This window comes from Pristiophorus japonicus, unplaced genomic scaffold (genome assembly GCF_044704955.1).
Source record: "Pristiophorus japonicus isolate sPriJap1 unplaced genomic scaffold, sPriJap1.hap1 HAP1_SCAFFOLD_3953, whole genome shotgun sequence".
NCBI classification, from domain to species: Eukaryota; Metazoa; Chordata; class Chondrichthyes; family Pristiophoridae; genus Pristiophorus; species Pristiophorus japonicus.
In genome coordinates this window covers 1-11942 of record NW_027253820.1, presented here as the reverse complement: position 1 = coordinate 11942, position 11942 = coordinate 1, and the positions used below count along the sequence as shown (strand labels likewise).

Genomic DNA, 11942 nt, shown 5'->3' with positions numbered 1-11942 from the left:
CATAAACTGGGCCAGTGGGTCTCGCTCTCGCCAGAGGCAGAGGTCGTGGGTTCAAGCCCCCCGTTCCGGAGAATCAAGTCCCGTAATCCCGGCTCGACACTCCCCCAGGGCCAGTACTGAGGGAGCGCCGCACTGTCGGAGGGGCAGTACTGAGGGAGCGCCGCACTGTCGGAGGGGCAGTACTGAGGGAGCGCCGCACTGTCGGAGGGGCAGTACTGAGGGAGTGACTGTCGGAGGGGCAGTACTGAGGGAGCGCCGCACTGTCGGAGGGGCAGTACTGAGGGAGCGCCGCACTGTCGGAGGGGCAGTACTGAGGGAGCCCCGCACTGTCGGAGGGGCAGTACTGAGGGAGTGCCGCACTGTCGGAGGGGCAGTACTGAGGGAGTGCCGCACTGTCGGAGGGGCAGTACTGAGGGAGTGCCGCACTGTCGGAGGGGCAGTACTGAGGGAGTGCCGCACTGTCGGAGGGGCAGTACTGAGGGAGTGCCGCACTGTCGGAGGGGCAGTACTGAGGGAGCACCGCACTCGGAGGGGCAGTACTGAGGGAGTGCCGCACTCGGAGGGGCAGTACTGAGGGAGTGTCGGACCTGGATTATGGCGGCTCGAGTCTGTGGAGTGGGTGAAGGGGGGTCACACCCATGACCTTCAGACCAAGAGGTCAGAGGGCGATGCACCGAGCCATGGATCTGTCCGAATGGCGGAGCAGGCCCGAGGCTGCGTACTCCGGGCTCTCGAACCCGAGGGCCACTTACCACGATGGAGCGGCCGATGATGGAATGGTCCCCGTGAAGGCTCAGGGGTACGTTGGACAAAGTCTGTCGCAGGACACCGCTCGCACTGGGCCGGAAGTTCCCCAGGTCCCCGGCGTGGCTGTGGGAAACACAAGATGGAGGCCACGCAGGTCATTCAGGAGAAACCCCGACGTTCTCGCTCACCTACAATCCTCTACGGTGTCCGACTTCCCCCCTCCCCACTCCTCTCCCTCCTCCTCCCTCACCCCTCCAACCCCCTCCCCTCCCTCCTCCAACCCCCTCCTCTCCCTCCTCCTCCCTCACCCCTCCAACCCCCTCCCCTCCCTCCTCCTCCCTCACCCCTCCAACCCCCTTTTCACTCCCCTCCCTCCTCCTCCCTCACCCCTCCAACCCCCTCCCCATCTTCCACCCTCCTCCTCCCTCACCCCTCCAACCCCCTCCTCACCCCCCCTCCCTCCTCCTCCCTCACCCCTCTAACCCCCTCCCCCTCCCTCCTCCTCCCTCACCCCCCCTCCCCACTCCCCTCCCTCCTCCTCCCTCACCCCTCCTCCCCACTCCTCTCCCTCCTCCTCCCTCACCCCTCCAACCCCCTCCCCTCCCTCCTCCTCCCTCACCCCTCCTCCCCACTACTCTCCCTCCTCCTCCCTCACCCCTCCAACCCCCTCCCCTCCCTCCTCCTCCCTCACCCCTCCAACCCCCTCCCCTCCCTCCTCCTCCCTCACCCCTCCAACCCCCTCCCCTCCCTCCTCCTCCCTCACCCCTCCTCCCCACTCCTCTCCCTCCTCCTCCTCCCTCACCCCTCCAACCCCCTCCCCACTCCCCCTCCCTCACCCCTCCAACCCCCTCCCTTCCATCCTCCAACCCCCTCCCCTCCCTCCTCCCTCCCTCACCCCTCCAACCCCCTCCCCATCTCCCCTCCCCATCTCCCCTCCATCCTCCTCCCTCACCCTTCCAACCCCCTCCCTCACCCCTCCAACCCTCTCCCTTCCCCCCTCCCCACTCCTCTCCCTCCTCCTCCCTCACCCCTCCAACCCCCTCCCCTCCCTCCTCCTCCCTCACCCCTCCAACCCCCTCCCCATCTCCCCTCCCCATCTCCCACCCTCCTCGACTCCCTCACCCCTCCAACCCCCTCCCCTCCCTCCTCCTCCCTCACCCCTCCAACCCCCTCCCCTCCCTCCTCCTCCCTCACCCCTCCAACCCCCTCCCCATCTCCCCTCCCCATCTCCCACCCTCCTCCTCCCTCACCCCTCCAACCCCCTCCCCTCCCTCCTCCTCCCTCACCCCTCCAACCCCGCCCTTCCCCCCTCCCCACTCCTCTCCCTCCTCCTCCCTCACCCCTCCAACCCCCTCCCCTCCCTCCTCCTCCCTCACCCCTCCAACCCCCTCCCCACTCCCCTCCCTCCTCCTCCCTCACCCCTCCAACCCTCTCCCCACTCCCCTCCCCTCCTCCCTCACCCCTCCAACCCCCTCCCCATCTCCCCTCCCCACTCCCCTCCCTCCTCCTCCCTCACCCCTCCAAACCCCTCCCTTCCCCCCTCCCCATCTCCCACCCTCCTCCTCCCTCACCCCTCCAACCCCCTCCCCCCTCCTCCCTCACCCCTCCAACCCCCTCCCCACTCCCCTCCCTCCTCCTCCCTCACCCCTCCAACCCCCTCCCCATCTCCCCTCCCCATCTCCCACCCTCCTCCTCCCTCACCCCTCCAGCCCCCTCCCCCCTCCTCCCTCACCCCTCCAACCCCCTCCCAACTCCCCTCCCTCCTCCTCCCTCACCCCTCCAACCCCCGCCCCATCTCCCCTCCATCCTCCTCCCTCACCCCTCAAACCACCTCCCCACTCCCCTCCAACCCCCTCCCCACTCCCATCCCTCCTCCTCCCTCACCCCTCCAACCCCCTCCCCTCCCTCCTCCTCCCTCACCCCTCCAACCCCCTCCCTTCCCCCCTCCCCATCTCCCACCCTCCTCCTCCCTCACCCCTCCAACCCCCTCCCTCACCCCTCCAACCCCCTCCCCACTCCCCTCTGTCACCCCTCCAAACCCCTCCCTCCTCCTCCCTCACCCCTCCAATCCCCTCCCTTCCCCCCTCCCTATCTCCCACCCTCCTCCTCCTTCACCCCTCCAACCCCCTCCCCACTCCCCTCCCTCCTCCTCCCTCACCCCTCCAACCCCCTCCCCACTCCCCTCCCTCCTCCTCCCTCACACCTCCAACCCTCTCCCCACTCCCCTCCCTCCTCCTCCCTCACCCCTCCAATCTCCTCCCCACTCCCCTCACCCCTCCATCCCCCCTGCCCAATCCCCTCCCTCCTCCTCCCTCACCCCTCCCTTCCCCCCTCCCCCTCCCCCTCCCCTCCTCCATTCCTCCCTCCTCCGTCCCCCTCCCCTCCACCATTCCCTCTCCCTCCCCTTCACCCATCAGTCCCCCCTCCCCCGCCATTCTCTCCCCTCCCCAGTCCCTCTCCCTTCCCCCCACCAGTTCTCCCCTGCTCATACCCCCCTCCAACCCCCGCCTCTCCTCCTCCCCTCTCCTCCTCCGTTCCCCTCCCCCACTCCATCTGCCCTTCCCCCGCACTCCCTCTCCCCTCCCCCACCAGTCCCTCCCTCCCTCCATCTCCCTTCCCCCCCTCCTCCTCCCACTCCCTCCCCCCCTCCGTCACCTCTCCCCTCCCCCATCAGTCCCCCCTCCCTCCACCCCATTCTCTCCCTCTCCCCCCCTCCCCCCCTCCCCCCACAGTCCCTCTCCCCCCTCTCCCTCCCCTCCCCCTCCTCTCACCGGTACCCTCTCCCTTCCCCCCACCAGTCCTCCCCTCCTCATACCCCCCCTCCTCCTCCCACTCCCTCCCCCCTCCCTCACCTCTCCCCTCCCCCACCAGTCCCTACCTGCCGTGTTTCATGTTGTGGGGGTTAAAATGGCCGCCCAGCGTCTCGCAGCTTCCGATCAAATCTCCGAACTGGTGGACGTGGATTCCGTGACCTTTTCTGTTGGTGGGAAATCCCTGGAGATCCAGCATCAGTTCGGTCCCATTGCCTCTCTGCGATAGGATTCCGCAATTAAAATATTGCTCCTGATTACTGTCCCCCCCGCTCCCTCGACACTGTCCCATCAAACACTCCCAGGGCAGGTACAGGGGGTTAGATACAGAGTAAAGCTCCCTCGACACTGTCCCATCAAACACTCCCAGGGCAGGTACAGGGGGTTAGATACAGAGTAATGCTCCCTCTACACTGTCCCATCAAAGACTCCCAGGGCAGGTACACGGGGTTAGATACAGAGTAAAGCTCCCTCTGCACTGTCCCATCAAAGACTCCCAGGGCAGGTACAGGGGGTTAGATACAGAGTAATGCTCCCTCTACACTGTCCCATCAAACACTCCCAGGGCAGGTACAGGGGGTTAGATACAGAGTAAAGCTCCCTCCACACTGTCCCATCAAACACTCCCAGGGCAGGTACAGGGGGTCAGATACAGAGTAAAGCTCCCTCTACACTGTCCCATCAAACACTCCCAGGGCAGGTACAGGGGGTTAGATACAGAGTAAAGCTCTCTCTACACTGTCCCCATCAAACACTCCCAGGGCAGGTACAGGGGGTTAGATACAGAGTAAAGCTCCCTCTACACTGTCCCATCAAAAACTCCCAGGGCAGGTACAGCACGGGGTTAGATACAGAGTAAAGCTCCCTCTACACTGTCCCATCAAACACTCCCAGGGCAGGTACAGGGGGTTAGATACAGAGTAAAGCTCCCTCTGCACTGTCCCATCAAAGACTCCCAGGGCAGGTACAGGGGGTTAGATACAGAGTAAAGCTCCCTCTACACTGTCCCATCAAACACTCCCAGGGCAGGTACAGGGGGTTAGATACAGAGTAAAGCTCCCTCTACACTGTCCCATCAAACATTCCCAGGGCAGGTACAGGGGGTTAGATACAGAGTAAAGCTCCCTCTACACTGTCCCATCAAACACTCCCAGGGCAGGTACAGGGGGTTAGATACAGAGTAAAGCTCCCTCTACACTGTCCCATCAAACACTCCCAGGGCAGGTACAGGGGGTTAGATACAGAGTAAAGCTCCCTCTACACTGAGCCATCAAACACTCCCAGGGCAGGGACAGCACGGATTTGGAAGGTGGAATCCACGGGGGCTGGACTTGCCTGCCCACTGTCCACCCCCACGCTGCCCGGCCAATGGCCCTCCCCACTCCCTACAGCCGCCTCCCCCTCCCCCCCACTGTCCTGGCAACGGTCCACCCCACACCCCCCTTAAAGGGCCAGTCCGCGCCTGCCCCCAGGCACCTGTCTCCTGAGGCGGATTTGGCCGGTGATGTTGCTGGCGATGCGATCGTTCCGTTGGGTGTTGGGCAGCACGCTGCAGGTGGCGTGGGTTGTGTGTCCGTGTTCCCCGCGGCGACCGTGATCAGAAGCGCCCTGAAAGAAAGCTCAGAAAATAACCCAACCGTGTTCAGCGGCTAACACCAAACAAATCGCTCCTCCGCGGCCCGTTTAATGTCGCCAAGCGTCCCAGCGCCCTTCACCGGGAGCGAATACCAAACAATGACTGACCCCGAGCCACACGAGGAGATATTAGGGACCGGCGACCAAACGCGGGGGGTCACAGAGGTGGGTTTTAAGGAGCGTCTTAAAGGAGGAGAGAGAGGCGGAGAGGTTTAGGGAGGGAGTTCCAGAGCTTGGGGCCCAGGCAACAGAAGGCACGGCCACCAATGGTGGAGCGATTATAATCAGGGATGGTCAGGAGGGCAGAATTGGAGGAGTGCAGAGATAGGGAGGGTTCTAGTTTAGAAGAATGAGAGGTGATCTTATTGAAACGTATCAGATTCTGAGGGGGGCTGGACAGGGTGGATGCAGAGAGGGTGTTTCCCCCTCGTGGGGGAATCTAGAACTAGGGGGCACATAGTCTCAGAATAAGGGGGCCGCCCATTTAGGACGGAGTTGAGGAGGAATTTCTTCTGGTGAATCTGTGGAATTCTCTGCCCCAGAGAGCTGTGGGGGGCTGGGTCACTGAATATATTTAAGGTGGAGATAGACAGATTTTTGAGCGATAAGGGAGTGAAGGGGCCGGGCGGGGAAGTGCAGCTGAGCCCAAGATCGGATCAGCCGCGATCTGATTGGATGGCGGAGCGGGCTCGAGGGGCCGAATGGCCGACTCCTGCTCCTGTGTCTGATGTTCTGAAAAATTGAGAGGTTGCCAGACAAGGAGCCAATGTGGGTCAGAGGGCCAACCTCGGTGTTCAGTCAGCCCCTCCTCCCGTCCACTACGCCCGAATTCTGTTTCAGAAACAGGGCCGAGACAACAGAGGGCAGGTCACACACAAGCTGGGAACGTTTCGGAGTGGCGGCACATCAGGAACGAATAGTTATTGGATCTTAAACAGCCTCGGTTCCCTCCCGCACCTTTCACCCCCTCAGGACCTCACAAAGCCTCACAGCCAGTGAGGGACTTTGTTCTAAGTGCGCTCGCTGTTGTATTGTGGGAAAGACCAATTTGCGCACAGCAAGCTCCCACACACAGCGATGTGATAATGACCCGGATCGTCTGTTTTAGTGATGTTGGTCGAGGGATAAATATTGGCCCCAGGACCCCGGGGAGAACTCCCCCTGCTCTTCTTCCAATAGTGGCCCCGGGATCTTTTACATCCGCCCGAGAGGGCAGACGGGGCCTCGGTTTAACGTCTCATCCGAAATACAGCCCCTTCGACAGTGCGACACTCCCTCAGTACTGCCCCTCCGACAGTGCGGCACTCCCTCAGTACCGCCCCTCCGACAGTGCGGCGCTCCCTCAGTACTGCCCCTCCGACAGTGCAGCGCTCCCTTAGTACTGCCCCTCCGACAGTGCGGCACTCCCTCAGTACTGCCCCTCCGACAGTGCGGGGCTCCCTCAGTACTGCCCCTCCGACAGTGCGGCACTCCCTCAGTACTGCCCCTCCGACAGTGCGGCACTCCCTCAGTACCGCCCCTCCGACAGTGCGGCGCTCCCTCAGTACTGCCCCTCCGACAGTGCAGCGCTCCCTCAGTGCTGCCCCTCCGACAGTGCGGCACTCCCTCAGTACTGCCCCTCCGACAGTGCGGGGCTCCCTCAGCAGTGGGTTGAGGGGTGGGGGGAGGGGAGGGAGGTGTTGGGGGAGGGGTTGAGGGAGATGAGGGAGGGGTTGTGGGGAGGTGAGGAAGGGGAGGAGGCAAGGAAGAAGTTGGGGGAGGGAGGTGAGGGAGGGGTCGGGGGTCAGGGGTGAGCGAGGCCCTGTAGGCCCAAGGTGCGGGAGTTTCAGGGTGGCTGGTCACCGTGGCGACATGCCCAGCTCGCGGCAGTGGTTGACAGGGGGGGAGGGGGAAAGACAGCGCTCGGACCGCGAGGCCTGCCCCGACTCCCACCTCGTGCATCCTGTGTCCTGAGTCTCGCCCGTCATCCGGACAGTCACAACCTGAGCCAGAAACAGAGAGTTATTCCCCACGTCAGAGACTGGGAGATCGCACCTTCTCCCCCAGCACCCCCTCCAGCCCCGACACCCTCCCTACCTCTGTAACCCCCTCCAGCCCCGACACCCTCCCTATCCCTGTAACCCCCTGCACCCCTCCCTATCCCTGTAACCCCCTGCACCCCTCCCTATCTCTGTAACCCCCTCCAGCCCCGACACCCTCCCTATCCCTGTAACCCCCTCCAGCCCCGACACCCTCCCTATCCCTGTAACCCCCTCCAGCCCCGACACCCTCCCTACCTCTGTAACCCCCTCCAGCCCCGACACCCTCCCTACCTCTGTAACCCCCTCCAGCCCCGACACCCTCCCTATCCCTGTAACCCCCTGCACCCCTCCCTATCCCTGTAACCCCCTGCACCCCTCCCTATCTCTGTAACCCCCTCCAGCCCCGACACCCTCCCTATCCCTGTAACTCCCTCCAGCCCCGACACCCTCCCTATCCCTGTAACCCCCTCCAGCCCCGACACCCTCCCTATCCCTGTAACCCCCTCCAGCCCCGACACCCTCCCTATCCCTGTAACCCCCTCCAGCCCCGACACCCTCCCTATCCCTGTAACCCCCTCCAGCCCCGACACCCTCCCTATCTCTGTAACCTCCTCCAGCCCCGACACCCTCCCTATCTCTGTAACCCCCTCCAGCCCCTACACCCCTCCCTATCTCTGTAACCCCCTCCAGCCCCGACACCCTCCCTATCCCTGTAACCCCCTCCAGCCCCGACACCCCTCCCTATCTCTGTAACCTCCTCCAGCCCCTACACCCTTCCTATCTCTGTAACCTCCTCCAGCCCCTACTCCGCTCCCTATCTCTGTAACCTCCTCTATTGTGTTCCTAACACAGATGAGACTGCACACAGGGAGGTTAAAGTAACAGTGACCTCAGTCTTTATTAAGACACTCCAGAGTGAGGAACAGACCTTATGGACCGGCTTATATACAGTGCTCCCAAGGAATGCTGGGATCCCTTGGGACTTCAGGGGATGTGCTCCCTGGTGGTGGAACATGGGAGTGCATGCTTTACAGATACACAACATCACTCCCCCCCGAAAATCAAAGTGAAAACTATTTACAAGGTGAGACGGTCGGGAGCCTTTCTTTCCCTGGTGGACCGCCTCGGTACAAATGTCTGTTCTGGTGTGTTGGCTGTGCCCTCGCTGGACTGGCGTGTTGTTGGCTCTGCAGGGCTGCTGGGTGAGCCTGGCCTTGCTGGGCTGTTGGGTGTGATGGGTTCGATTTCCTGGTCCGGGGTGGTGTCGTTGATCCTTTGGGTGTGTGTTGTGGGCTCGAAAAAGGTGGTGCCTGCTGTGGGTTGTTCAGGGCAGTCTGTGAACCGCAGCCTCATTTGGTCCAGGTGCTTTCTGCAAATTTGTCCATTGTCTAGTTTGACTACAAACACCCTACTCCCTTCTTTAGCTATCACCGTGCCCGCGATCCACTTGGGACCATGTCCATAGTTTAGCACATACACAGGGTCATTCAGATCAATTTCCCGTGACACAGTGGCGCGACCATCGTTTACATTTTGTTGCTGCCGCCTGCTCTCTACCTGATCATGCAGGTTGGGGTAAACCAGCGAGAGTCTGGTTTTAAGTGTCCTTTTCATGAGTAGCTCAGCCGGGGGCACCCCTGTGAGCGAGTGGGGTCTCATGCGGTAGCTGAGCAGTACTCGGGACAGGCGGGTTTGGAGTGAGCCTTCTGTGACTTGTTTAAGGCTCTGTTTGATTGTTTGTACTGCCCGCTCTGCCTGCCCATTGGAGGCTGGTTTAAACGGGGCCGAGGTGACATGTTTGATCCCATTGCGGGTCATGAATTCTTTAAATTCGGCACAGGTGAAACATGGCCCGATGTCACTGACCAGTATGTCAGGCAGGCCGTGGGTGGCAAACATGGCCCTCAGGCTTTCAATGGTGGCGGTGGCGGTGCTTCCCGACATTATTTCACATTCAATCCATTTTGAAAAAGCATCCACCACCACCAGGAACATTTTACCGAGAAACGGGCCCACATAGTCGACATGGATCCTCGACCATGGTCTGGAGGGGCCAGGACCACAAACTTAGTGGTGCCTCTCTGGGCACGTTGCTCAACTGAGCACATACGCTGCATTGCCGTACACAGGACTCTAAGTCCGAGTCGATACCGGGCCACCACACGTGGGATCTGGCTATCGCTTTCATCATTACTATACCCGGGTGTGTGCTGTGGAGATCCGAGATGAACGTCTCCCTGCCCTTTTTGGTAGCACTACGCGGTTACCCCACAACAGGCAGTCTGCCTGAATGGACAGCTCGTCCTTTCGCCGCTGGAAAGGCTTGATTGGCTCTTGCATTTTAACGGGGATGCTGGCCCAGCTCCCATGCAGTACACAGTTTTTTACTAGGGACAGCAGAGGACCTTGGCTGGTCCAAGTCCTAATCTGGTGGGCCGTGACAGGTGATTTATCATTTTCAAACGCTTCCATGACCATCAACAAGTCTGCGGGCTGCGCCACCATCAACAAGTTTGCGGGTTGCGCCATTTCCACCCCCGTGGTGGGCAATGGTAGCTGACTGAGAGCATCCGCAGTTCTCGGTGCCTGGCCTGTGGCGGATGGTATAGTTATACGCTGATAGTTCGAGTGCCCACCTTTGTATGCGGGCTGAGGCATTAGTATTTATCCCCTTGTTTTCAGTGAACTGGGATATGAGGGGCTTGTGATCGGTTTCCAGCTCAAATTTGAGGCCAAACAGCTACTGATGTATTTTCTTTACCCCGAACACACACGCTAATGCCTCTTTCTCAATCATGCTGTTGGCCCTCTCGGTCTTAGACAAGCTCCTGGAGGCACAGGCAACAGGTTGCAACTTCCCCGCAACGTTAGCTTGTTGTAATACACACCCGACTCCGTACGACGACGCATCACATGCTAGCACAAGTCTTTTACACGGGTTATACAATACAAGCAGCTTGTTGGAGCATAAAATGTTTCTGGTTTTCTCAAAATCAATTACTTGTGTTTTTCCCATACCCAGTTCTCACCTTTGCGCAATAACACATGTAGGGGCTCTAACAGGGTGCTTAACCCCGGTAGGAAGTTAGCAAAATAGTTGAGGATTCCCAGGAACGACCGCAGCTCCGTGACGTTCTGTGGCCTGGGCACGTTCCTGATAGCCTCTGTCTTGGCGTCTGTGGGCCGAATGCCGTCCGCCACGATCTTTCTCCCCAAAAACTCCACTTCTGTTGCCATGAAGACTAATTTCGACCTCTTCAGCCACAGCCCTACGCGATCCAGTCGCTGGAGGACCTCCTCCAGGTTTTGTAGGTACTCGGTGGTGTCCCGACCCGTGACCAATATGTCGTCCTGAAAGACCACCGTGTGTGGAACCAACTTGAGTAGGCTCTCCATGTTTCTCTGGAAGATCGCTGCAGCCGACCGAATTCCAAACGGGCATCTGTTGTAGATGAACAGTCCCTTGTGCGTGTTGATGCAGGTGAGGCCCTTCGAAGACTCCTCCAGCTCCTGCGTCATGTAGGCCGAAGTCAGGTCGAGCTTGGTGAAAGTCTTGCCTCCTGCCAGCGTCGCAAATAGGTCGTCTGCCTTAGGTAGCGGGTATTGGTCCTGTAGCGAGAAACGATTCACAGTTACTTTATAATCGCCGCAAATCCTGACCGTGCCATCACTTTTGAGTACTGGAACAATCGGGCTGGCCCACTCGCTGAATTCCACTGGGGAGATGATGCCCTCGCGTTGCAGCCTGTCCAGCTCGATTTCCATTCTCTCCCTCATCATGTGAGGTACCGCTCGCGCCTTGTGGTGAATGGGTCGTGCCTCTGGGACCAAGTGGATCCGCACCTTCGCCCCGGAAAAGTTTCCAATGCTTGGCTCAAAAAGGGAAGGAAATTTATTAAGAACCTGGGTACATGAGGCCTCATCGACATGTGATAGCGCTCGGATGTCATCCCAGTTGCAGCGGATTTTGCCCAGCCAGCTCCTTCCGAGCAGTGTGGGCCCATCGCCCGGGACAATCCAGAGTGGCAGGTCGTGCACCGTGCCCTCGTAGGTGACCTTGACCATGGCGCTGCCCAGGACAGTGATGAGCTCTTTGGTGTACATTCTCAGTTTCGTGTGGATGGGGCTCAGGGCTGGTCTGAGTGCCTTGTTGCACCACAGTCTCGCAAACATCTTTTTACTCATGATGGATTGGCTAGCGCCAGTGTCCAGTTCCATGGCTATGGGTAAGCCATTCAATTTTACGTTTAGCATTATGGGCCCAAGTTTCCACATGATTTGCGCCTGATTTTTAGGAGCAACTGGTGGAGAACTGACTATTTTAGAAATCGCAATTCTCCACATTTTTATTTCTGCAGTTCTAGTCAGGTAGAACAGTTCTAGTTTAGAACAGAATTTTTTCTTCAAAAGGGGGCGTGTCCGGCCACTGACGCCTGATTTGAAAGTTTCCACAGTGAAAACGTACTCCAAACTAAAGTAGAATGGAGCCAGTGAAGATTTTTGTAGAACTGAAAAAACTTGTTCTACACATTAAAAAATCAGGCACAGGTTACAAATTAGGCGTCCAGAACGAGGTGGGGGGGGAAGGGAAGTCATTAAATTCTACAATAAATCCTTATTTATACTTCTACAAATATTATACAAATAAATCCAACCTGAATAAACATTTATAAGCCAAGAAAAGATTAAATAAACCATCTTCCTACCTGTGTGGAAGTGCTTCAAGCCA

At 59.5% G+C, this 11942-nt stretch overlaps 1 protein-coding gene across 1 annotated transcript; it reads right to left on the bottom strand.

Annotated features, from left to right (window-relative positions):
• Positions 1–752: 752 nt before the first annotated feature.
• On the bottom strand, positions 753–5165 carry LOC139250590 (extracellular superoxide dismutase [Cu-Zn]-like; the record flags this gene model as incomplete). The annotated part of the gene is made up of 3 exons (XM_070872986.1): positions 753–870; positions 3626–3777; positions 5034–5165. Coding segments are annotated over 3 exons (402 nt in total), but the record flags the coding sequence as incomplete, so codon positions are not given.
• Positions 5166–11942: the final 6777 nt, after the last annotated feature.